Raw genomic sequence first — 27,604 nt, 5'->3', positions numbered from 1 at the left:
TTTGCAACGTTGATACCATCAATCGGATCTCGCACGATGTTATTCCTACTTTCATTTGTTCAAATCGGTTTCACTCTGACTTGGCGGCTTCGAAAGCAAAATAGACGATCCTATTTACTATCGATCTACCTTGATCAAAATTGCACGGAAGTAACGCCCGCCTTTCGCCGTCTCATCATACTCGAGTTGAAGTGAGGATAGCGTCGTAGAAAGCGACATCTTCTTGTCAGCTGTTCGCCACCGAAGTCAACCTCGAAGACTTCTCTATAAAATAATAGCACAAAACCTATTCAAAAACTAATCAAATGTCCTTGCGGCGGGGAATACAAGGAAAAAATGAGGAGGACGACGCACGTTCTTCCTCCTTCGCGGGTTCCTCTCACCACCAAAACTCATTATTCACTGAAGGTGAGGAGATCACAGTGAAATCAAGCATTCTTACTCAGTTTACCAGTCGCTTACAGGTGCCTTTATTTAGGTCCGCTGAGGGTTTTATTACCCAGTACTACCCAGAGTTCTATGAGGAATACAGATGTCAAAAAGTCAAATGACTCACCGACAGAATCGTACCAGAGCCATATAGAATCAACGGTTAGTTCCAGTTAAGTGCGCACCTCAAAGAATCCAAGACTGACGCTTTTAAATCTATGAGAATTTAGTTAAGGAAGTTGGAAGCCAGGGATCGAAGTTGTACCCTTCTTGACGATTTTCACGCGCACGATGAGTCAGAGAAACTCGACGCTGGTAGATCGGAATTTTGCCATTTCCGAACTTCGAGTGTAATGACAGAAGGTTATAGAAGCTCAATGACAGTAAGGTCAACCCTCACTGGAATACTGTTAGCGATAATGGGTGCTACAATCACTCAGGTTAGTGTTTTTTTTACCTATTATGACTACGCTGAGATAGTTCTACAAGTTGATCAATCTCATGAACTTTTCAGCTTTTTTATTTCAAACCAGCATCAATGAAACTTCAACCTTTAGCCTTACAGGTGAGCTTTTCAATATGAATCTCGTTGATTTGGATGACAGCCAAAGTCAAGAAGCTTTGAACATTGTAGATGTTATGTTTTGGTTTGGGTATCATGCTGTCAAAAATTCCTGGTCCAAGATGGTGGAATCCTGGCCCATTCCACCGAGTGAGTCAGTGATAAATTATCTTTATGATGCAGCGATACCTGATGACATCGTTTTTCCAAGAGAGAGGCCACTTTTGCGTCAATTATAGCGACATCTGGAAGTGCAAGTGTGGCTGCTATGGAGGTAACAGAACCATAAGATCTCTGCCGGTCTTCCAGATCTAGCTCACTGCTCACAAAAAATATTCCTATGTAGATCATTATCGCACAGAGGATGCTCTTTTCAAAGTCGCATTTAGCGTATCAAGAGCTTGTCATACTATACAGCTCCCAAATCATCGGATTCGGCTGGGCAGGGTGAGGAAGACCTCTCTCTCTCTCCTGATTATGTGTGATTCCTTTCAGTTTACGGATTAAAGTTCTTGTTATCTCAAACACTACAGCTTATTGCAGCCTCTTTTGGTCTATCCAGCTCGGGCCACGTTCCCGTAGGCTTTTCCGTCTTGCTAGAAAGCGTTGACTTGAGTAGAGATGATACAAAATTGGCTCATATCTGTTTATCTGATGAAATCATTCTAGCTCCGTACTACCCTCAGTGGCTTTATTGAAATCTTTCACCGGAGAATCAAGAGCCTCAAAACAGCGGATGAAATTCTTCATAAAAGTTACAATCGCAATGATGTTCTGTATGTGAAGCTTATGAATCAAACACACAAATGGATAGAAATGTTAACTTTGGTTTTTGACAAAAAACACTTTATCAAATAGATGAATTCTTACCTTGTTATATAGCTCCAGCACTTCGAGGAATGAGTATATTTTGTTTACTTTACCAAAAATCTCATTCAGTCACCAATATCTTTGGCGGTGCTCATCCGGAAGAAGGATTTGGATTTTTGAGTCTATCCCTGGATTGGGTGACTGTAGGAGCCCATGGACCACTGTATACTCCTCTGAATGCACTGGTGAGTCAAATAAGAGGTTTGAAGCTTTCTCGAGACTTGATTTAGCTCATGAATTGAACTTCGAGAGCAGTACCATCATTTAGCTGGTTGGCTCATCGCAATAGGTATCTCTTGGGTTGCTTACCAAGGCTCATGGTTTGGTAAAAGTATTCTTACTCGGTTATTCACATCTAAAGCCTAATTCTCTAAACTGATTCTACACCTTGATTTTAATCATTATTATATAGCAAGTGGATCAGCCGAAAATTTCCCATTCATTTCTGGTGACCTTTACACATATCAAGCCAAGCTGTACCCTTTCAAAGAAGTTATCAGTCTTTCAGGTATCGCAATACCCCAACAGGTTGCTAAATACGGATTACCCTTCATTCCCAATGTAGTGATCCTTAGTAAAATCTTTGAGTTATTAGCTACATCTTCAGCTTTGACAAATGTCATTCTTCATCACCTTTCAAGTTTACGCTCGATTTGATCATTTCTACACCTCACCCATGCTCCACATGAAGTTGAAGACATAGATAGAACCTTTTGTAGAAGGTTTCATGATTTTCCAAAGCTGTGAGCCATCTGAGTTTAGTTTTCTCCGAGTGAATAACTTTTTGAATATCTTCCTGTACAAATTTACTTTTTAAGTGGCTTTTTGGCTATCTCAGCTTTGGCTGGACTAGCAGCTTTATGGGCATCAATGAGGGATGAATCTGTGATCCCACATCTAGCTCTAGCAGTTTCACTATCTCTTTCCGCTTTTCTGATGTAAGTTCTTGGGTTTTCAAATTCAAATTCCTAACTCATTGATCTCTAATTTAAAAAAACTTGTATTTGAAGCTTTTCAGTTGGCTTCTTGTCATCATACACAGGTTATGATGCCTCTGTGCATACAGTGATGCAGATGATTGGTGGATTGTGCTTTCCTGGTGATGTTACTGGCTTAATGTGGTTCACATCGTCAGTTCAATTCAAAGTTGAATTTTGAAATCCAGCTTAATTTTTGAGTCAAACTGATGATTTCTTCACTAACTATTGATTATAATACACATTGAAATTCAAAAGATATGGGTAAGTCACAATCTAATCATCTTGTCTCGAAAAGCCTAACACATGATGTACAATATAGGAATGCGACTGTTATTCAAGGGTTGAGTATGTTGAAGGTACGTAGTGATTTCATTGACCTTTGAGATAGATCTGATCTTAAGCATGGTGCTTTGACTATCTTCCAGGATATGAAGCTTGCCCAATACATGCATGTACCTCCAGTGAGTTTTTGAAAATTTTCTTGGGGAAAACATCTATAAAGGGAAAGATGCTAAGCTTCTCTTAAATCTAGATCATAGCATTTATAGCCAAGCTTCTTGGAACGTACGTCCAAAAGATCCAAATGGGTTTTACTTCACATATTTATCAACATCATCTAAACATACTTATTTTTTTGTCTCTTACTGCTAATTATTGAGCAATCCTCTTGACTTGGATTTTATAATAGGTTTGTTGGAGTGTTCACAAGTTGGGTAGTAGCTAGGATTCTTGTTAAGTTTCTTGAAGAAGATCCATCACTTTTAGCAGATGGTCATGGTACATTTTCAAATTCTAGAGTACTTGAATTTGGATCTAATTCAATTAGGTTTGTTTTGATTCAAAATCTCTTCAATTTAATTAGAATCAAAAACTAATAGTGAGCTTGAAAAATTCAGTTGGGGTGCTTTTGGTACACATCTATATACCATAGGTTCAAGATATGTGAGCAAAGTGTTTGAGAAATTGTGATCTCACTTTTATACTTTACTGATCAATCATTTCAAATTCCATATCTTCATAGTTTGTGATGCCATTGAGTTTCATAGTAGGATTTCTATTACCCATTCCATCTTACTTATATCACAAACTTTGGCCAAAGTATGATCTACATACGTTTCATATACCTTTACTGCTTGCAGCAATTGGTGGTGCAAGTCATGGTTAGTTTATAAGTCTCTCTTTTCTTCAAACAATCTGTAATTCTGAAAGTTATATATGAACTTACCATGATGATGTTTCTTTTGCTTTGTTGAAATCTTAGGTGCCACTTCTGGAAAAACAATGGGATTCTTTATTGCTATCATGTCACAAATTTATATTTCAAAACACTACTCAGGATGGTTTGTCAATGAATTCTTGCAAAATGTCTTTCATTTAAATCATTTCCTTTTTTTTGAGAAAGACTTTTTTCAATTGACTTTTCCTTTTGGATTCCTTGATTTCTATTTCTAATACATAGGTATAAGAAATATATTTTGATCTTGAGTGCAGCTTTGACAGTTGGAACTCAATTAACAGTACTCATAGCTTCATTCTTATTACAAGGTGGTGCAGGTATCACTTTTGAATTCCCACAGTAAGTTGCTCTTTTTGATGACCAATTCTACTTGATCCACCTCAACTTACTACTTGGTCTTTTGTTTCATCATTGTAGATATTTCTTGAACCCTCCACCAACACAAAACTTGGACTATTGTTTTGTAAAACCTGAAGCAAAAGAAGCTGAATGACATCTACGTAGACAATTTTATCAACTTTGGAATCCTGACCTCAAGTTGTAGCTTAAAGCTATACATCCAGGAAGTATTCCCAAAATGTTACTTGGGATTCCACAGGCAATATCAAGAGTTATGATCTCTACAAGATAGATCTGACACATGGTTTTAATTCTCTCACTATGATTTGCGATCATCCGAATAAAATTAAATCCGATTTCAGAGGAGTAGTCCAATGGACAAATAGTCAAAGTTGTATACAAAGGACTGAAGATTCCAAACAAACATTTTTTCTAAAGAATATCGTGCATATTCGATACAATTTTAATCTACAAATCTAAATTTCCTAAAAATCAAACAAGTGAATAGACAGAAAACGACTCGATCAATTCTTTCTCGAAGGAAGTTTTGGTGCCACGGTTTGTTTCTGATCAGTTAGATTAGGATCCATGGAATTCCATTGATTCACATGTTCATCATCACCAAAGATGACTTCTCTACCATCTTTCATTCTACCTCTCACAGCTGCTTTTCCTGCTGATCTTAATAAAGCTTTTCTTGTCATTCCACTTGCATCAACATAGACCAAAACGACATGTTGAATACTTTGAGTGGTATCATCAGCTAATTGACCTGCTTCTTCACCATACTTATGACGTACTACAGAAGCGGCTGATGATGAACTAAAATTATCAAAAACGAATCACAATCGAGATTATCCATTAGTTTTGCATCATAAGATCTGAAAATCTTTCAAACTTCACTCACGCTGTTGATAAGACTTTCTTACCACTTGTTTCCACTGTTTCCATCACAGTAGCAAAAGCTCGAATACCATTATGTACATATCCACGAGTACCGGTAGGTGGTGCTTGACCAGGGACATGTTGAATCCCAGCTGATTTTCCAATTTGATCTCCCACTTTAGAAGCAAGCCCTCCAATCAATCGAACCGTCTTAGAACTAACTTGATTAGCCGTCTTTGAAACCTTTAACAATCGTTGAGAGTTTGCTTTAGCAGTTGGAGAGAACGTCATAGGTGTTGTTGCTGGTGGAGCTTTCGAAAGATAACTTGAACTTGAAGAGTTCATCAGACGCGTAAGAATGTCTGCACCTGTGACGATTCCTCGTGAGATTAATTCAGCACCTTCTAGTAAAGTTGAACCTTTAGATGAAGAAGTTGAATTGATCTTGACTATTGGTGAAGTTTGTTGAGATGATTGAGATCCTGGAGAAGGTAAAGAAACTATTACTGTTTCTGCTGATTGTACCGAGCTTGATGTAGGCTTTGGTGGCATATGAATTGGGGTGGATGATGAATTTGGTTTAGAATTCGGTAGGTCTTCTACTATTATTTCGGATTCTAATTCTCCACAAATCATACCGGTTCTTTCATCCATAAGAGCGAGTCTAGCCTAAGAAACAAAATGACAATTGTATGATGAGCATGAATGATTGATTGATGAATCCATGGGCAAATCGAAATGATATCTTACTTTTTGATTGATTGGTTTTTGATCCACTTGATTTGAAAAATTAGTCGTTGTAAGATTTGAAGGATTTCGACCAGAATAATTCGTATAACTTGAAAGAATATTATCAAAAGTATCAAATAAATCATGATCGATTTGATCCTGATCATTTAATTCTAATCTAATAAAACTTTCTTGTTGAGATTTAAGTAAATTCAAGTCAAGTTCGATTTCTTTATTTTTTCCATTCTTTTGATCTTGATCATTATTGCTCGAATTTGAATTAGAATCGATTGGAATCAAATAAGAATTAGGAGATTTAAATTTGATTTCGATATCTGTTGTTAAAGGGATTTCGATCAATTCATCATCAAAAGATAAAACTAAATAAGTTTTAAGTTCGATGATAGGAGATTTTAAACTTTCTGAATCTATATATGAAGGAGGATTTGATGTAGTTGGAATGTTAATCAATGTATTAGATGGTATATCTAATAATTTTATTTTTAAGGTGGTTTGATTTAAAAGTAAAGTTTCATTTGGATTCTTGATGTCTTGTTGATAGATTGTTACGTTTGGTAAAGTGAGTAAGATGGTTTCTTCTTCTGACATGATAGTTTGGAAATTGATGGTTAAAGAGATTTCAAGATCGGATGAGTAATGAATTCTTATCTTGAGCTCGATGACTCCAAATTGCCAATCGATGGACGGTTTAATTTTGTTTCGTGTTTCAACAACGCCTGTGCAAAGTGGCGCTAAGTCAATTTTGTTATGTACACACCCACAAATTCACGATCAACTTTGTAACATCATGACGTCATACCACTTCAAGCTTGCAGCAAGAATAATATTCTCCTGTACAATCAAATTTTCAAGTGATGTATCAAAGTCTGTCATCCAATTGATAAGGTACAGCTCATTTGAGACTGATTGGCTTTTTGAAAAGTGCATCATGGTGCAAAACTTGGTTTTCTTCTTAACCAAGTTGTGTTTTCCTGCTCATTTTGGGAATACAGAGAATACAAAACCTGTAAGAACACTTTTTGGTTAGTTGTGACCAACACACAAATTGTACTGCAGAGAAATACGGATGACACTAAGCTAACTAAGTCCCTCTTGGACAAACAAGTATATAGTTGAGAGAGGGACTTATAGCTTATCCACAAAATTTGGTGTGTGAGCCTGTGGACCTTTGTTTGGCTGGGGCATTTTTCAAATCAAAACACTGCATTATCTTGTTTACAAAAATCCCCTGGAGCCCAGAAATAATTTGTGCTGTAAATCATCCTACATACACCTGTGCCGGTATCAGCATCCCAAACCAAATGGCTATTGAGCTATTCAAGCTCAATTTTTATTGATAAATTTCATCCTCTGTAATTTGCTGCAGAGGTTTCAGAGAGTCATTTACTCCTGTCATTTGAGAAACTCTCAAATGTTTCTTCAATCAGTTTCATTGATTTGAATGGATTTATAAAAAATCCACCTTTTTGCTCAAACTGTCAGACTTGTTGAAAACTTGCAGCAGCCACACTCAAAGTTTACAGGAGACAGGAGTTTTTCAAGCAATTTTTTGATGACCTTCCTGGGGGTAAGTGCTTATCCAAAAAAACCTGTGTATGCATAATGATTCACAGAACAATTCATTTCTTGGCTTGGAGATAATGCAGTGTGTTAGTTTGAAAAATGCTCCAGCCAAATGTCCACGGGCTCAGACACCAAATTCCAGGGTTAAGCTATAAGTCCTTCTCTTGACTACTTGTTTGTCCAAGAGGGATTTAGTTAGGTTGACGGACAATGGTGTGGTGTGCTCCAGTCTGGGCCCAGTAGGCTGCAGTCCAACTGACTATGGCCTGACCATGCTGTAGTGTCATAATGCTGAAGTAATATGAGGAGGGTGCTGTACCGCTCCTCATACAGCACCCTCCTCAGCATTTTTTCATGTACAATGACCATAGGCCGGAGTGACTACAGTCACTTCAGCTATTAATCCTAATTGCACACTGGCCCAATTGTGCAGTCAATTTCCATGAATCCCAATTGGATTTTGGTAGTACGGCAAGTCTGCAACACACACCTTCAAGCAAGCAATAGGTAAGTTTTGTGTACTTGCTTTGGAAGATCACAGCAAGCTCTCAGTAAGTAAGTATGAGAACACAAGTAAGGTTGAAAATCAAATGTACCTGATGGGACAAGAAACAAATATGAGAATGAATTGCTTTTAACACCACACCATAACATAAGAAAGCAAACCTTTGGAAGATCACAACAAGTTCTTGGTAAGTAAGCATGAGGACACAAGTGAAGTGGAAAAGTCAATGTACCTGATGGTTCAAGAAACAAATATGAGAATGAATGAGAAAAAAGAGAAACTACTAAGAGAGAAAAGATCCATTCTTATATACTAAAACCAGGAACGACAAGTCCGGATCAACATGTAAATAGCTTCATCTGTAATGCCATTAAGGAAGGCTGCAATAGCATCCATCCCATGCAATCCATAATCTTTAACACTGGCAATAGCAATAACCACACAAAATGATGTCTTACAGCCAGTTGGAGCATAGATCTCATGATAGTCAATATTGGTGACTTGAGGAAACCCTTGGGTGCAGAGTTGTGCCATAAACTTAAGGAATTCACCATCAGCATTGTTCTTGACCTTGTAGATCCAGGTAATGCCTGCCACATTGCAGCCTTCAGGGAGCTTGCAAACATTTCACACATTTTGTTGCTTCATGTTCAAGATCAACATCCATAGCAGCAGTCCATTTGATCTGGTGGGCCTGAAGATTGCAAAGTTCTCCCCAATTGAGAACACTCTGTTCTCCAAGAATCAAAGTTCAGGACAAATTGTGATCACTTCAATGCTTTCCAACTTTGCCCAAGATAATTGATACAACACATGACACATGATTTTTCATCTTTAATCTTTTAAAATTGTAAATTGATTATCATTGAGCATTGAGATCCACTGTAATGAATTTTAAGTTAGATTTCTGTTTGCAAAATGTGTAGATTTAAAGCCATTGGCTGTGTGTACCAGCTTGAATGTTTCTGGTATCAGAAGAGCCAGGTCGTGTTTTATTCTAGAAGAACAGAGTACAACTGATTAAGAAAAGATCAAGCAATGTTATTACCCCAAACGAATTTCCTTGTAAACCGTGTTATGATCACCTTCAAGTTGATTTCTTTACAACATTGTTCCAATGAAAGTAATTCATCTTCAACTTCTCGGAGATTCACGCCAATTATTTCAACACCATCAGCATTTACATGCAGTTTTTCAAGCTGAGGCCAATTGCCTTCCAACAGAATCCCCCTTGGCACCCTGCAATGTTCTAATGTTCTACAGCTGAATTCAACACGGCGTAGAGATTTGCAGTTTTGGAAGCTGACCAGAAAGTGCGCGTTTCGAGTACAAAGCCTCAAGTTGGTTAGATATGGAAAAGATAGATGGCTTTGAGGATTCCAGTTTGGTTCGAATTCCCAGTCGTCGCCATCGTCCTTATAGGGGAAGTCAAGGCTGAGATCTGTTAAGTAAGGCGCGATATGATGAATGACTTGATGGGCCAAACTTGGTAATAAACCACGACAACAGAGAAATTCAATATTTGTGATTGTTTTTGGCCACTCGTATAGACACCAACTTTCATCTATAACATCAACGTATCCTAAACTCAGCCGTGATAGATATCTCAGTTTAGATAAATTGAAACCAAAGGAACTATCAAGTAGTTTTTGAGATCCAGAGACTGTATGTGTAGGTACACAAATTATGAGTGACTCGAGGAGTGGTAGAATACCAATGACTTTTGATGGGAATTCGTATAAGATTGTACCTCGATTTGTATCCACAAATATGAATTCCTGAAGGTGTTTGAGATTTGATATTAGTGGAACTAAGTCTAACAGAAAATCTTCTGTTCTACCCTTGTCGTCATTCGGTTCCTCATAATCATAAGACATTTCGAGCGTAGAAAGATTGGGGCACATATTGATTAAGTCTTTTACATTCTTTGGTGAGATCTGTTTCCGTTCACGTGTGGGATCGATATCAAGATTATCATAGAATGAATCATGTTCTATGAATTCACCGAGAGGTTTACAGCAGTTTTCGGAGAGAGTGAGTGCTAGAGATTGGACATGTGTGCCTTGTTTGCAAAGGATCCCTTTGGTCCATAGATCTATCGGTGCTGGAGAAGACGTAGGAAAAATTAATTTCTGAGGAGCAGAATGAGCGATCGATCACGACTAAAAATATTTCCTCCATTAGCAAGTGGATTTGGAGATCACTCACTCGCCATAGCCGTGGTTGACAGTATTGATATATTTCACGAGAAGTAAGTGAAAAGTTCTGAACATGATTCAAGATTGGCGAATCGCGGTACAAGTAGGTGTAGTATGGCGTCATATCACCGGGACCTGTGATCTTCACCTCACCTAAGGTCCTTTTTTCGTATAGACCATGGTTTGGGAGGCGATGAATCTGGTCAAGTATCTTGTCAAAGACCTCAATAGGTAGATCCATGAGGCCTACACGACGAGATCGAGGTTGCGATTGATCATCGTGAACAACTTCCAATATTTGACCCACACTAGAATCGGTCAAGTTGTTGATTGACGAGGAAGCTTCATGTGTGCTTGCTGATGAACCGAGCTCAAGAAAGATCTCAAGGATCGATGCCTTTGATCAAATGAATCCTTCCAAGTCAAGTTCATCAAATCGCTTTTGAATAAAATCGTGGTGTTGGTTTACTCGCTCAGTCCCCTCGTGAATTTCAGAGATAATCTCGCGCCAGAGTGAAAGCTGAGCTGTCCAACTAGAGGGTTTCATCTCGGTATGGTTCTTGAACGGGCCAGTCACTTATAATTGATATCGATAGAAGCGAGAAGTAAAGATCGAACGGAAAATTCCATAACACACACAGATCAAAACTTATGAATATACACACAACACTCAGCTAAGCATAGGACTGAAATCAGACTACATATGATCTACTTATCGTTAAACCTCCAACTACTTTTCTCTTCATATCATATCTCTTTGAAATCCATACTTGATATGACAGATATCAGTTCATCAAGTTTGACCCAGTTCTGCTGGACAAGCATACATAGGTGGTATTTGTGAGGGTTCGGAATTGTAGATCTGATTTGATAGATTCCCTTTCATCTTTTGTCTTGGCGGGTCCTGAAGACCCTAAAGTTCACCTAACTTAACTAGGTCCCTATGCTTCTTGCCGCGAGCTTGTGAGCATAGGGACTTACGGGCTATCTCGGTTTTCTTGGTGACAAGCACAATTCCCTTTTGGTGGGAGAAATTGGCACCAAAAGAAAACTATTGCATTTAATTACGACTTTTTTTTTAGACTCAAACATTACCATTCAGCTTCTTCCGCATCTTTCCATCTCCTCATTTTTTTTTATTCTCATCGAAAGGAGAGCATCGGAGCCTCCCCGAGGCAAGGCGGAAAGTGCGGAAAGTACGGAAAGTGCGGAAAATACAGGTTAGACGTACAGGGTAGACATGTGAGCACTTTTGTTTCAGCATCCCAAAGCGGAAAGGCCCTTTGATGCTATGACCAATGCGGAACTATCAATCCAACCACATGTATCAGCTATCATCCAGCAAAAGAAACGAGATGAAGAACTTATCAAATCAACAACTCGGCACCTGCTCTCGATCATATCTCTTCTCGACTGTATCCCTTACTCGCCATAGCCAACAACACCTCCAGATAGTGATGTATGGATGGCGGAAGGCTCGCAGCAAGGTATTGTATAGGCCTTCTGTGCGTAGTGAGCTGAAGAGACTGTTCAGACCGCACAACCACGTCGGCGGCAACACATAAGAATTTGACAAAGTCTTGCACAGTGATTGTCAACATGATGTTGGCATCATGGGCATCAAGAAGCGATATGAGTTTGGTCAAAAGCATTGATAGGAAGATGAGGGAGGTCTTTTAAAAAAATGAAAGTCTTCGATTCGCTTAGTTCCCTATCCCTTTGCCCTTACCCAACACGCCTATTCATCGTACTTTTTACTCAACGTTACTTTTTTGTAATTAATCAATTGTTACTCGTAACGAGTATTTCACCCAACATTCTTTATATGGTGAAACGTGTTCGAAGTTCGAAGTAAGCCTAACTGCCCAATTCGGACAGTGCTCTTTCGAGGGCTGTTTATACAGTTCTGTATTTTTTCCGCACTTTCCGCGATTTCCGCACTTTCCGCCTTGCTTCGCGCAGGCTCCAATCCTTTGATCGAAAGCAAAAGTTGTGATTGACCTCAAACTTTGTACTTTTGAAATTTCAAAAAATGACTGCGGGTGATGTTACATGTGTCATGTAAACATCAAATCCAAATTTGAACCTTTCAAATCGACAAAGATGAGTTCATCATAAACCTGTTGACCTTGATATCCAATCGACACGCTTTGAATCCCTCCGTTTCATCTTATTCTAAATACATCTATGTCTAAAAGACGAACTCGAAGTGATACACAGGCACACCCGCCCCAGCAACTGCAACCTTCACATAAGCTTGAGCTTGAGAATCCGACTTTGAGTAATAAATTGCTCACTTCAAGTCTTCATGACCAAAACGAAACAGTTGCTTCAAAGTTCACAAAAAAGTACCCTACCGACGATGTAAAGGATGAACAGATCACCACGGCGGTCAGTCTTGTGAACGGTGACATCACCTTTTTACTTGCTGGAACGGGGTTCGGGAAAAGTCGAGTGCCGGAACTCTTCTTCCACATGTTTGGTAAAGCAAAAAAGCCAGTCATACTGGTATTGAATCCACTGGATAGACTCGGTGACAATCAGGTGAATCCTTTACCTGAAAGTTGACAATACTTTCCACTCACACAATTGTGATCTTGGTTCAGGTTTTGGAAAAGCAAGCAGTTGGCATCACTGCAGTAAACCTGACCAAAAAGACGTTCACCGGAGAAGTTTTGAAAGATTTGCATCATAACTATTACTCTTTCATATATCTTGTAGGTTTTTTTATTTTGTGTATCAGATTAAGACATTGTCTTTTTGCTCACAAAAATCTCTGCCTTGTTCAGAGCCCGGAGATATTCTTAAACAGCAAAGAATTTCAAAAACTGTACCATAGCAAAAAGTTTCAACGTCACTTAATTTTGAAAGTCGTCGACAAAGCCCATTGTATTTATCTTTGGGGCCTACAGGACAATGGAAAATCAAGAAACTTTTCCGTCCATGTCACCCCTCAAGATGTTGGAGTGTTTAGGTTGTCATATGGAAAGATTGGTCAACAGCTGATGGCAACAGACAATGTGCCAATGTTGCTCATGTCAGCAACCTGCCGACCTCAAGCAGTTGCAGCAATCCAAGAATGCTTGAGTATCACTCCAGCACATATGACAATAATTCGTGCCGAGCTTGTACGCCCAGAACTGCGCTACATTCGAATCTACATGTCTTCTACCCTCGATTCAGCCAACGATTTAAAACTCATAATTCCACCAGAATCACGAGTCTCGAACGATGAAATGACACCAATGTTGATATATTCTGGAACTCGAAATGCGACCGGTACTGTATCAAAAGTTGTTTGTGAAGCACGTGGTACACCCGATGATGCACGTGATGGCAACAGTGGCTGCATCCGCAAATATCATTCTGCTATTGGTGACAAAGACAAGATTGTGCGAGCCGAGGAGTTTGGCAAGGGGAAATTTCCCATATTTTCTTGCACTTCAGCCTTGGGCTTAGGTCAGAATTGGAAGCGTGTGAAAACTGTGGTAATAATGGGTGCGATGGACCCATCCGAATCAAATCAAATGGGTGGAAGAGCCGGCCGCGGAAAAGACAACACTGGCCTAGTTATAATTTTTGTTCAGCCGACTATGCCAAATTTTGGAAACTCTATTGACGAGATTGAAGTTTCAGACCATATGAACAATGAAGAACGAATGAATGCTTTTCGGTTGACACCATGTTGTATTAGAGTAGTTTACGCTTTGGATAACCTGTAAGTCCTCTTTGAAAGCTGAATTTCTGTGATAGATGCTAAGATAGATCAATCTTATCTTTGAAATATATAGCAAGGGATACATCCCCATGTCAAAGTCCGATCCAGGCTATCTAGCAGAGATTGAGCGTGAAAAATCAATTGGAATGCCAGCATGTCGATGTTCAACTTGCGAGCCTGAAGCTGCTGCTCGAATCATCCGACTGCTACCATATACAAAATCTGCGGATCTAGAGGAACTACTTGATTCTAGTCCAACTTTACCCGAAGACATAACAGCTTTTCAACCAACAAAGGCAGCTACAAAACGAAAGGCTACTGCTGGGATCCCACTTGTTTGTAAGATGGATGATCCAATACGACTGAACCCGGCTATGAATGACCTAGCTGCCGCACTTACTGAAAGCTTCGAAGCAATTTTTACTCAAGCTTATCCTTCTGGATGTCATATGCAACCCACGACTCTCTTCAAACAGGACAATGCTTGGCAAATTGTCAAGAACTATGCTGCTGTCTCAAACGGTGTCTTTCTCAGGGAGATCTTATGTGGTGAACAATTACCTGGACAGTTTGATAGTATTAATGAGTGCATTCAGAAATGGTTCAGAAGCAATTCATTTAAGCAACATGAAGAGGAGCTGGAAGATATGCAGATCAAGAACGATCAAGAAATCTTGGACCTGGAACTGATGGAAGAAGAACATCGTGAGCAATCACGCTTGAAGGTGGCTGAGAAAGCTCTGAAAGCCGCTGGTATTGCTGAGAGAAAGAGAATACACGAAGAGAAAGCTTTTGAGGTTGAAAGGTTGAAAGAAGAAAAGCGTGATAAACGGCAAAAGGAAATAGCTTTTCGGCAAGAGGAAGCTCTTGAAAAAGCACGACAAAAAGCTATCAAAGACGCTGAGAAAGCCGTCAAAGACGCTGGTATTGCTGAAAGAAAGAGACTGCGCAAAGAGAAAAAGATTAAGCCTCCGAGTGTACAAGGTTGAAATGCTCTGTGTAGATACAAACATATTTTATCATTTCAAAGAAGTTGGCTTTTAAATTGAGCAATTTTGAACAAAAAGTACATATGTGATTAACCATTGATTGAACTGCTAGTCATACTGACTCTGAAACTGTGTTGATGACATTCATCGAACCCCATAAGAATCTAGAATCCTTTTTTTTTCCTGCCTCCTCCTGCACGATTGAAAAGAGCTTTTCAATTCCTAGAACCTCCATATCATCCACTTCATCATTATCATCAAGATCACGTGTGTTTTGAGAGAGTTCTGGATTGCATAAGTGAACTTGAGCCATGCGTAAAAAGTTCTGTAATGATTGAGGCGTGATGACATGTCTATTGTTCTGATAGATATCCTTGAGACCAGACCTTACCTTCATTTGATGTATCAGTTCTCGTAGCTGTTCAGACAGAAAACATCAACATGAGTTTGAAATTTCTGATCTTGATTCATTCAATGGTTCATCAGGCATTACCAAAGGTATTAGAATTGAGAATCTCTCCATTAACCTTTCAATCTCAGTTCCTTGCCCCTAATTTTGAAGTTCAAGTATGTTAGTTTGTTCTTCTAAGGAAAGAAGTCAATTCAGAATGACTTACAGAATGGTTGTAGAAATACTTCAGCCAATAGTTTTGAATCTCGAGATAGAAGTCTTTTGCAACCCAGTGTCCCTCGCGACCACCGGTTGGAATAAGAAGACTGTGTTTTATCGCTTTTGCAATCTTAGGAGGTAGATATTTTTCTAGAATAAATATAAACCTGGGAAGATGGATGGCATAATGGGATAATCCTGTCACGCCATGAGCCATAACAGCCCATCGCTTCCACATCAGTAAAACACGTCCTATGTCACCAGCTCTCATTGCCTTATCACCCTCTACAATTGAAGCAAAGTCTCTAAGACGTAGACGCAGATTATACAATGTCCAATCACCGGTTTTAGATGAATCGCATAAAGAGTTAATGGTGAAGTATCGCTCATAGCATTCATCGATTATAGACTGCGCCACTCCAGGGTCTTTTAAATCAACCAGAACTTCGTGAGCTTGTATGGTTTGCCTGTGTGGAATCACACAGTCATATAGTCAGTTCAATACAGCTTTTCCTAATCGAGATCAAAGGTCCATACCTCAAAAGAAAGACAAGGGTTGCGGTGTGGCTTTTGAATATTACATGCATCAAAGAATTGAAATCCTGTTGTGATGGAAGTTTATCAGGGTTGATTCCCAGCGCACCAGCAGTCCGATGCACCCCAGTGTCGCAAGAATCTTTTGAATTCCCCCAGTGATGGCTCAACACTTTGCTTGCCACATTCCATAGTGTATGAGCCAAACCGGGCATGTTCAGAATGTTGGCCAGAGCTTTGTCAGCGTGCCCGGCTGGAAATCGCTGCCGGACTAGGGATTCAAAGTTCAGGCATGTGCCCATATCACCTTCGATTACTCAAAGATATTTCGCAAATTCAACCGCGTCTTCATTGGTCTGTTTTTGACATTGTCCCAGCATATCGGAGACACCACTGGTAGAATTATCCGAAGCACTCATCATCTTTAGCATCATGATATCGGGAGTGTACATTGGTATTGGGTCCACTGAAGGTGGAACAAGAGCAAGTGATTCTTTACAGGCGGTGTGAGCAGCGGAATTTGGTGTGACCTCGTACATATTTGACTAGTGCTTCAGCGAGCTGAGATTTCAGAACTAATGTCCAGTGAGCATCATCTTTCTGATCAGGTAACATCGATGAAGGTTCAAAGGGCTCTGATCGACTCTTTTCAACACATTTGAGAAGATTTTCGACAGTGGCCTCATTTGGATCAATATCTTTTGTAAGATGGTCGGGTAAAAAATGTAGATATCCATAAGACCCATGAAACATTTTGGTGGTCGATTCTATCCGAGTATTGTGGATACGAGCTTGGATTTCAATGTTATCGAGTGTCATAAAGGGATACAAGTTGTACTTCTCAGCCATGCGACTCTTGATCAATTTTTCGCACGCATGACCTAAGGTGTCCATTGCTTTAAGTCCAGTTTTGCGACTTGAAGTCAATCCGAGGAAGTGTAGATAATCGTTCATACGCTCAGATACACCACATGCAATGAATGAAAGAGAATTTTGTAGCTGCTTTCCATTGAAACGTCGGTTAGATACAAAGGCTATCATCGAAAGGATTGTAACAGGAACCTGAAAGAATATAAGCCAAAAACATAATCAGTTCAACCAATACAAATGTGGGATGTAGAACAAAGACATTTAAATACTCACTTGGACTAATTGCTTCTGTTCCACATCACTAGGAGAAATTGTTTCCGAGTGTGAGACACCCTCCATATCCTCCACTGATGAAGCGTCCAGTCTACGTCTCATTGAGTCAAGTTTGTTCAATTCACCATCATTCAGAGATTCATTGTTTGTATCCTTGCTTTCTGCTTTACTCTTTGCCTTTGCTGATTTTTTTTTGCGAACTATATCACGAGCAATGATTGCTGTTTCGATTTTGGAGTAGAGAATGGCATGTAGGAATGGCATATGCGTTCTGAGGCTGTCATCGCAAGCGGCTTCTGATTCCGGCTTGAAAAATGAATGGTTGACTTTTCCAGCATTGTAAAAGCTTCCATTTGGAGCTTCGCCCCGAGGCAAGTCTTCACGATTGACAATTTCTTTTGCCTACATAAATCAAATGAAAGTTCATCAGGAAACACTTTCATAATGTAAAGTCAACATTGCAAAGAAAGATAGCCTCTATGGGTATCTAGACATACTTCCTCCAGTATGAAAGCATTCCAATTATTCATATTTCTCCTCGTTTGATGCTTGAATATGAGAGTCTTGAGAGTCTCAATCACTTTCAGTGTCGATGGCCATCCAGTCAATGATCCAAAGAATCGACGACGCTTGATGACCGCAGGCTTCTCGGACTCGAGGAGGTTTTGAAGAAAAGATTTTGGTGTCATTCCAAGCTCATTTATAAATTTGCATATCTTGATTGTTCGGTGCTCAGGAGGTTCGTCAGAATTCAGATTGTTGTCCAATGGCTCTTCTTCACCAGACGAAGAATCTGAATCGAGATCCATTGCAATGATGTGTTAATAGAGATTTATGGTAATGTCTATCTTGAAACTCTCACTCAAAACCAGAAACCCTTTACCTGCAGATCTGCAGGTATCGCTCTACCACAATTGTTGACGAGCTGTCAAATTTAAAATTTTGTATTACATACAACTTATCATTTGTGTAACACGCAGCAATACAGATTTTTGAAATTTCAAAAGTACAAAGTTTGAGGTCAATCACAACTTTTGCTTTCGATGAGAATAAAAAAAAATGAGGAGATGGAAAGATGCGGAAGAAGCTGAATGGTAATGTTTGAGTCTAAAAAAAAAAGTTGTAATTAAATGCAATAGTTTTCTTTTGGTGCCAATTTCTCCCACCAAAAGGGAATTGTGCTTGTCACCAAGAAAACCGAGATAACCCGTAAGTCCCTATGCTCACAAGCTCGCGGCAAGAAGCATAGGGACCTAGTTAAGTTAGAAAGTTCACCTGAATTGAGAAGCCGCTGTTCCCCATGAAAACAGTCCACGGAAACTGGCATTCAAAGATCAGTACCTGATTGCTTCCATATCTCTATGTCCTGCAATTGATCATCGAAAGAGTTTGTAGAGCATTATTCTTATCACTCATCATTGGAAACAAATTCCTGATCCTGATTCAGCATTGGAATCCACTATCATCAAGATCATTTCCAATTTCTGTTTATCAAATGTATAAATATGATTTTTTGACTCTGTGCTTCTGCCTGAATCTTTATTGTGTTACAAAATAAAATGTTCAATATATGGATTGCACATACCAGTAAAACACGATGAATTGTACCAGGAGTGAGAATCAATTTCTTCGTCTCACTTTCAAGATGCTAGTTCAAAATGAGCTGTACAGTATCAAAGTAGATATCAATGACAGCACAAACCTCATACATGAAGGGAAAAGTAAGCTTATAAAAGTCAATCTGGCATATGTTTGTTGATTCACGCTCAAAGAAAACTTGAAGGATCAGAAACGTGAGGCTTAAATAGAATAAACCAAGTGGATCCTCAATCAGAAAGAATCAAACCTCGTTATCGACTCCAATGAAAATCAACCTATCAGCAAGATCTAAGTGAACGGGCGGCGTATGATTGCTTGCACATTCATTTGTCTACAACAATTTTCCAACAAACGTAATTCATCCTCGATTTCTTGGTTTGGAAGGTCAGATAGCGAAAGACGATAACCCCGGCCTTCTAGTCTCTTGATCTGAGGCCAAGTAGCTTCCAACAAGTTGTTCTTCAATACCCTGACGTGCTTCAATGTTTTGCAGGGCCATTCAAGATAACGCAGAGATTTACAGTCTTGAAAGCTGGCTAGGAAATATGGGTCCCGAGTAGAAAGCTTCAAGTCGGTCAGGGATGGAAAGGACAGGTGGCTTGCGGGATTCCAGCTAGGTTCCATTTCCCATCTATCATCACTCCCATAGCCAAAGTAAAGCGTGAGACTGGTTAGGTGAGGTGCGATGTGATGAACGATTCGCTGTACTGCACTTGGTTTTAAGTCAGCACAACGGATAATTTCAAGATCGGTAATTTTTTCTGGCCAATCGCGGAGACACCAACTTTCATCTACATATCCAACGTCCTCTAATTCCAACCGCGATAGATATTTGAGTTTAGATAGCTTAAACCCAAAGGAACCGTCAAGTGTTGGCTGATCTTTAGATACTGTAGATACGCGAATAGTAAGGGATTCGAGCAAAGGCAGAAGACCAACAACTTTTGATGGGAATTCCTTCATAACTGTCCCGTGCCAGGCATCCACCAATTTCAAATGCTGAAGTTGTTTGAGATTTGAAAGTAGTGGAAGTAGGTCTAATAGAAAAGCTTCTGTTCCACCCTCGTTTTCAGATGGCTCCTCATATCTGTAATCCAGTTCCAGTGAAGAAAGGTTAGGGCACAAACCTATCAAATCTTTCACATTCTGTGGCGAGATTGGTTCGAGATCCGGATTGCATTCCATGGCGAGATTATCATAAAAGGGATCATAGTGCATGAATTCACCGGGAGGTTTATAGCAGTTTTCGGAAAGTCTGAGTGATAGAGATTGCACATGTGAGCCTTGTTTGAGAAGTATGTCTTTGGTCCAAAGATTTACCGGTGCTGGAAAAGCAGTCGGGAAGATTAATCTCTGGATATCAAGATGAGTGATTGATCATAGTTAGATCTTTTATCTTTATTAACCATTCGATTTAGAGATGACTCACTTGCCATAGCCATGGTTTACAACGTCGATATATTTCACGCGAAGTGAGTGAAAAGCTTTGGGTGGGACTCAAGATTGGCGAATCTCGGTACAAGTAGGTCCAGTATGGCGCCATGTCACCTGGACCTGTGATATTCACTTCAGCTTGCGCCCTTCTGTCGTGTACTAGATTGCTTGGGAGGTGATAAATCTGTGCGAGTATCTCGTAGAAGATTTCGATTGGTAGATCCATGAGGCCTACACGACGGGACTGGTGTTGCAATTGATCATTGTGAATAACTTCTTGAACTTCATCAGATGAAATTTCGACTCCTTGAGAAAGGTGAGGTTCGGTCACATTGTTGACAGACAAGGAGGCTCCATGTGTCCTGGCTGACAAACCGAGTTGAAGAAAGGTATCAAGGATTGATTCTCTTGACCAAATAAATCCTTCCGCATCAAGTTCATCGAAACGCGTTCGCATAAAATCGTAATGCTGGTCAAGTGGCCTGCTCCCTCCGTGAAATTGAGAGACAATCTCCTGCCAAAGTGAAAGCTGAGCTGTCCAGTTGGAGGATGTCATCTTTGTGGACTTTCTGAGAGGCTAGTCTCTCGTGTTATGATCGGTAATAAATCACTGACCTGTTTTGCTGCTGTGTTGCCCTGATTCCGTTTGCTCTGCTGTTATGCTGTGTTGCCCTGATTCCGTTGTTCCGTTGTGTGTGCTGATCTGTGTTGTACGCTTTGCTGACAAACATGTATGACGTCACTGGATATGTTTCGCTCACAAAAACCCTCGAGTCCTTGCCCAAAAGAACTTCGATAAAAAACTATTCAAAATCTTCTCATCGTTTTCTCTTTTTATCGTTTTCCTTTGATCGTCAAGAAAATTGTCACTTCCTCGTTTCGTTCTAAAACACTCAATACTACACGACAAATCTATTCAACTATAAAGCTGAATCTAAATCGAACTCAAGCTTTTATCGAAAGGAAAGGAGGTATAGCTTGGTTCTATTTATGATGTCTGATTTCTTCTTTATCTAATTTTAAATTGATTCCTCAAAATGTAGACTTTCGCTTTTTTGATTACATTGTTCGATTTAAAATTCGTGTTACAAAGTTGAATCTCATAAGTGTAGTTATTGTTAAAGGTACTACAATTTCTCTCTTATCTTTTTTATCAAAGTTGTTTGTTACGTTTTTACTTACATAAAATATTATTGTTAAAGAAATTAAAATATAAGTTTTATCCTAAAGAAAGAGAGATCCTACCTGTTTATTACATCTCGTACTTGACATAGATGGAAGCAAGTACAATCTGAAGATCAAAGGGAAACACGGAGTCGTTTCAGTGGTACGGGTTTGCACTAGAAGGTTTTGAGAGCGCAAACACAGGACGATCCTGACGTCTGATGTGTTCGAGAGTGCGAAAGGTGAAAAAGGTAACTTATGAAGAGCCCAGGAGCCTATGTAAGGCGTGTAGCTATAAACTTGAAAATCAAATTGACAACTATCTTTTGTTGATGATAAGTTTTGGATGAAGGGAACAAAGATGAAAAAGTCTGATGAATAAAAAGGAGAAAGTAACAAAGCCGCACACCACATCAACCTAGTCGCACCGCCATCCCACGTCTGCTCTGGGCAGATTTTAGATTTGATTCTTACTCTCAGATGATCTTCCACATTCTTAACCAGATCTCATGCTGAGCTGTACGCCCCCGGCCCAGACTTTAAACTGCAAAATATCCTGAAGCCAAATATTGTAAATGATGATTGAATTTATGAGACTTGAGGAATTCATGTGCAAGGTGGTTTAAAGGGTCCAAGTCAGGATTTTGCGTTTGTTCAGTTCTTTGTTTCAAAAGGCGATACTTGATAAGGCTTGAGACTGAGTCAAGATAGGGGAAAGATATGTACTGTAGTTTGAAAGTCAAGTTTGGTCATGAAGAAAACGGTCAAGAGGTACAATCAATAACACTTTGCTTTAATTTTCATCCAACGAAATCATGTCGGTCGATTCGAAAGTATCAGACAACATATCATCCCTTCACTCTTTTCTTCTCCATCGAAGGGAAGTGCTCGGCAAAGTAAGCTGTTATCCTTATACCTCTTCAAATCTCAATTGATCGATCGTCTTCAAACTAACAATCTTCATCTGATTACCTTTTCTTTAGCTGGTCAAGACTATATATCTCATTGGAAACCTTGAGAGGACGTATCAACTGGTGAACAGAAACCACGTTATATCTTGTTCGCTGTTGAGTTCTTCTTTATTCCTCCTAATACTCAATTTCTTACTAATCCTTATCGATTGATACTCAAATCACTGTTGAACCCTCGGGACAGGTCTTCTTGCAAGAACCTAAACGTAATTCTAATGGTAGTTTCTCCATTTGAAAGACTTGAAATGAGATTGGTCTTCGAGGGGTCGAACGCGTCAACCTGTGTTTCTTGCTTCAGTTCCCTACGTACCAAACCTTCTGAACTGAAATTCAAGCCTTTCTAGGACTCAGCTTTCAAACACTCGGTTCGCGTTCGTATACTTGGATCGCTGAAGATGTCTACGAACGCACCGAGTTCGTCAACTTACTCGTTCGATCTTTCGGTCAATGCGCCAATGGGAAGCTACCATCTATGATCGGTCTTCCTAACAATGACTACAGTGTGTCCTAATTCATTTCCTTCATAGAACAAATCATTATGTGTACTGGTGCTGACCTCACTGCCAGTCGTTCGTAGTGGAGGCCATCCATCGCCATCAGCGGCTTCGTCAGCCGCTCGATCTCAGCCAAGCTCTCGCAAGCCCGTCCTTTCAGGTCAAATTTCAGAGACAAATTCAATTTCTAGCTCGATCAACCCTTTCGGGACGCCCACCTCACTCACTCCGACTCACTCCGAAGCTGTTGCATCGCACGGCGTCGAACCTCATACGAGTCCTTCTCGTGCATCATCTTCTTTCTTACCACGGTTTGGAACGAGCTCTCAGCGTTCTCGTACACCTGACACTGATGGTGATAGTATTGGCAATCGACGTGGTCTTAAGCAAATGACACCAGTCTCACCTCGTCCCCTCAAGTTCAACAAAACTAAATCTCCTGAGGCACCGACCCCCTTGATCAACCGATTAATCAGTTCTCCACTTTGTTCAACAAACAAAAAACGTCCTTCTACTAGTTCCTGTCTACAACAGCAACAGCAACCACTACCACTTCATCTCAATCAGCAAAAATGCCACTGAGACCAATAAGTTTGGCAGGTGCCCGTTCATCTTGTCATGAAGAAGAAGGAATTTCACGGCAAGGAAAATCGTCAGACACACAGCTTTTAGATGAAACCCGAGGTTAATCAGTAAGGCAAAGAAGCTTACCCATTCAAAGGAACAGTCGAAGCACAACATGATGTACTAGCTAATGTTGCAGAAAGTTTGGAAGGATATGCGTGGAAGATGATTGGAACGGGGGTCACGGGAGTTGATCTGATTGAAGAATAACAAATTCAAGGCATTAGAATTAGCTGAGATTCATGTGATATTTGAGAATGATGACAAGACAGAGATAAAGATTGATCAAACTATCATACATTGATGATTGCTGAGTTCCTTCATTTTCGGACTCTCAGAGCTCGCTAGAATTGTGTGGTCGCTGATATGGATCGCTCATCTTATTACTCAACCACTTTAGAAAACATGCACCACTTTGTCACGACGGCCTCTAAAGTTAATGTGTCGACATGAGGGCTCTGGTTGGAAAAAGCCAAGGAAAGGTACGTTCAAAATTTGAATTTGTACATCCGTTTGGGACTTTGACGGCCTTTGGCTCGACTGATTGTGAGTTGTCCAATGTAAGATGCGCCGGGCAACAGACTCAAAGGATACTAAACAAATCAATTTGTCTCATATCACAGGGGTGAAGGCATTCGACAATTATTAAGAACTACGTCTCCTGGCGAGATTTCAATACATGGTCAGTACACACAATCAGCCTTAAAACCAGCAATTTCATCCTTTCATAAAGAAGATTCAGAAATCAATTGAAGCACTTGCTAAAAGGGTAGAAAAACATCCCAAGCCAATCTATCAGCTGTGATGAACACAGTTTGGAGTGCATGTGAAGCTGAGTTAAGGAAGTGGATTGAAAAATGTAATGGAGTGATCTTGAAATGTTATGGTGCTGAAACTCATGGTTTAGAAATTGGAGTTGAAGATGTTAAAGCTTCATTTTTCAAATTACAAACATGAACATTCTTCAACTGAAGATCCTTTAACCTTGTTTGCTGGCTTGTTCATCAAAAACATATTGACGCATAGCATCTTTAGTTCCTGGAAGTCCATTAACTCTAAACCGTCCCTGTAAGTCCACTAACTCTAACCAAATCAATGTTTTCGAAATTTTCGTGGTCAATCGAGGATGGAGAACAAGATTCCAGATCATCATCGTCCTCGGATCGTTGAGCAATCTTAGGTGGAAATTGGTGACTCCAAAGTATTGGCTTGTTCTTCTCTAAACCAGATTGTTCTGCTGTCAGGTCTCATAGGGCTTGTTGATGGAAGTGCAAAGCATATGAATGTCTGCGAACAACAAACGGACCATATGAGGTCTCGAATCGTGACTACTAATTCTCATGCTGCCTCATGATGAACGATTAATTGAAAACAGACCTGAATTGATGATCCGATCCGTACCATTGTCAATTTGTTGCAATGCTCGAATGCTGAACCAAGGGGGAGAAGCAAGGAGTTCCAGGAGGTTTTCAAGATGTCGGTATTACTATAGTTCACTGTACGCGTAGCAAAAGGTCTCCTCAGAAATCTCATTTTCATTATCAATCCACCTCAATATCCTGAAGTGCCCTCAATCATCTGAACATTCCTACCATCCAAAAATGACTTCAAATCCCAATAAGCGTGACTTATCATCCCTGCCAACGGAAATCCTAGACAAGATCGTTTATTGGGTTCGTCATCTTCCTCCGATTCGTCACGAGAACGAGTTTTGGCGGATGATTGCGGTTTATAATGAAGGTGAGGATCATTATGAGGGTCGTTACATTTATGATAGTGAGAGTGAAGTTGCTCGAAAACGTTAGTAGTTCTTTTACTACTCTGCACATCTCCACCTCATTATCATCCTTAGTCGACCAACTGTTTTCCTCTTGGCCAAATTGAACACCATCGGGTTTTTTGCTTGTACGTCATACATTGCCGCGGAATTCGATCACCAACGTTCAATCATTAAAAAGTTCGAATTCTTCCCTTCAAGGATACTCGATCACTTTCCTCGGTGAATCGTTCATACTATCAAAGATGCCGTCCTTATCTCTATGGGGTGATTTGCTTCTCTCCTCGACATCTGCTTGTCAATCCATGACTGAAGAATTGGTGAATTGATTGTGATTTCCATTTCAGGTTCTTGATTTTCAACACTCCACGGCGGATAGAATGAGGCTCACACTTGAAAAATCATTCCAAGACATTTATATTATATCAAAAAGATCTCTTTCAGAGTCCCCGAATCAGAGATACGGAAATCGGAAGCTATATGGGATGCTAATCCATACGATGATGGAAAATGGGATCCACAGTTCAAATCGAGATATGAAGTCTTGCTCGAAATCTTAAAATCTTGTCCACATCTCCTCGAGCTCGATATCGATCTTGACATGGAACACTTTAGACCTACTAGGCGTTTGCAAACACTGGAGAATCAAATGCCAGACTTCTCTATTCAACCTATATCACAACTCACTTCACTTACCCATCTTTCACTATCATCTCCTGTGACACGAAATCGCTACACAGAAACCTTCTTAGTAGACATCATCTCAAACCTTGAACAACTTCAAAGTTTTACTTGTTCCTTAATCAAGGCTACTCATCCAAAGCGTTTAGACAACCAAAAGGATCAACAACCTTGTCAATCACCACTTGGACTCCATCTTGCTTCACTTACTCATCTTATTGGATTAAGTTTGGGCGGGGCAGAATGTGTAGACGCAAGTTGGATTCAACTGGATTGGAAAAGTTCTTTACATACATTAGCATTAGAATATTGTGGAGAACGCTCCTTATCGGTTTTGTATGGAATCTTCAAACCTTTTGAATCGACCTTAACCACACTTCGATTAGCGAACGGACCTAATGTCGACGGGAGCGATCAATTTCCAGTCGAATTATCTAAACTATCTAATTTGGAAGTCGCAGGTGATCATTACATCCGAATCTTAAGAGATCTTCAACCTTCAAAGAGTATTTCGTCAATTTCATTTGGTGATACACCGAGTGATATGTTTCAGGATGTAGAACCATTGATCCGAGAACAACCTTGGCCTAATCTAAAGAAGGTTCAGATCACAGATCAATGTACTTCCCTCTCTTGTAAAGACATTGATGATTTAAGAATCCTGTGTCAGGATCATGGAATTGAGTTTGATTGTAATGCTCAAGGGTATGATGATTATGTGTATGATGATTATGAACATTTTGGATATTGATTTTAAATAGGGAAGGAATCATTGCTCGATATCACCTTTGAAAGATTCGTAGTTGTCTTGCCCACGTCAGCTTGTGCGTCGGTCAGTCAAAGGTGAAAAAAGGTTTGCAACACCCGCCAGATTTAATTACATATGTATTTAGAGTCGGAGTGGGTTCACATCAATTTTAAAACCTTGTATCAGGACCTTGATAGCTATCACATTTTGCCCTCATATCTTAGGGCCCGTTTGGCTACACTTGTAAAACTCTATAACATGTTATAGACCACCAAATCTAAAAAGGCTTTTTCATTTGAAATCTTTTATGAGTTTTGAAAAAGACGTGATGTTTGGCAACAATATATGATCAATACATCAGATCATATATCACGATATATTCAACTGATCTGAAAAACAGCCTTGAGGCTGTTTTTCAGACGAAAAACACTTTTTGCCCCTCTCTTGATTGAACTTTGTCAAGTTCAATCACGATCGTGGCAATCTTTTGATAGCTGTTTTGGACAACTGTTCAGGAAATCGTATAACCAAATTACACTTTTTCAATCTGCCCCTCGAAAAAGGGGCAGATTAAAAACGTGTTTTTGTGTAACACTTTTTGGGAAACACAGCCGAACAGGCCCTTATCTACCTTTGATCTTGTTTGATTTTGGGAAAAAATACTTTTGATTGAACTTTTACTATGATTGCATGATGTCTGTGACTCAAAATTGGATGAAGCCAACCAAAAGTATGAGCATTGGTGCCAAAGTAGTTGCTTTCTGTCTGGAGCCTAGATAATCTCCAGACTTTTTTTACCT

General features: G+C 39.7%; 5 protein-coding genes across 5 annotated transcripts; 2 read left to right on the top strand and 3 right to left on the bottom strand.

The window, feature by feature from the left end:
* Nucleotides 1–4,111: 4,111 nt before the first annotated feature.
* On the bottom strand, nt 4,112–6,748 carry MELLADRAFT_78348 (uncharacterized protein; the record flags this gene model as incomplete). Its single annotated transcript, XM_007412181.1, has 5 exons — nt 4,112–4,181; nt 4,301–4,417; nt 4,496–5,239; nt 5,325–5,971; nt 6,053–6,748. The coding sequence occupies 3 exons, from the start codon at nt 6,638–6,640 to the stop codon at nt 4,942–4,944; spliced, it is 1,533 nt and encodes a 510-aa protein (XP_007412243.1).
* Nucleotides 6,749–9,151: 2,403 nt separating this feature from the next.
* On the bottom strand, nt 9,152–10,865 carry MELLADRAFT_108463 (uncharacterized protein; the record flags this gene model as incomplete). Its single annotated transcript, XM_007412180.1, has 3 exons — nt 9,152–10,252; nt 10,329–10,715; nt 10,788–10,865. The coding sequence occupies 3 exons, from the start codon at nt 10,863–10,865 to the stop codon at nt 9,152–9,154; spliced, it is 1,566 nt and encodes a 521-aa protein (XP_007412242.1).
* Nucleotides 10,866–14,683: 3,818 nt separating this feature from the next.
* Nucleotides 14,684–15,025, top strand: MELLADRAFT_64888 (uncharacterized protein; the record flags this gene model as incomplete). The annotated part of the gene is made up of 1 exon (XM_007412214.1): nt 14,684–15,025. The coding sequence occupies one exon, from the start codon at nt 14,684–14,686 to the stop codon at nt 15,023–15,025; it is 342 nt and encodes a 113-aa protein (XP_007412276.1).
* A 3,758-nt stretch (nt 15,026–18,783) lies between these two features.
* Nucleotides 18,784–20,901, bottom strand: MELLADRAFT_88840 (uncharacterized protein; the record flags this gene model as incomplete). The annotated part of the gene is made up of 6 exons (XM_007412179.1): nt 18,784–18,849; nt 18,898–18,949; nt 19,015–19,077; nt 19,210–19,801; nt 20,039–20,264; nt 20,341–20,901. 6 exons carry the CDS (start codon nt 20,899–20,901, stop codon nt 18,784–18,786), a joined length of 1,560 nt encoding a protein of 519 aa, XP_007412241.1.
* A 2,070-nt stretch (nt 20,902–22,971) lies between these two features.
* Nucleotides 22,972–23,556, top strand: MELLADRAFT_64886 (uncharacterized protein; the record flags this gene model as incomplete). The annotated part of the gene is made up of 2 exons (XM_007412215.1): nt 22,972–22,980; nt 23,008–23,556. 2 exons carry the CDS (start codon nt 22,972–22,974, stop codon nt 23,554–23,556), a joined length of 558 nt encoding a protein of 185 aa, XP_007412277.1.
* Nucleotides 23,557–27,604: the final 4,048 nt, after the last annotated feature.

Source organism: Melampsora larici-populina (assembly GCF_000204055.1).
Source record: "Melampsora larici-populina 98AG31 unplaced genomic scaffold MELLAscaffold_29, whole genome shotgun sequence".
NCBI classification, from domain to species: Eukaryota; Fungi; Basidiomycota; class Pucciniomycetes; order Pucciniales; family Melampsoraceae; genus Melampsora; species Melampsora laricis-populina.
This window is presented reverse-complemented; position numbering and strand designations above follow the sequence as displayed.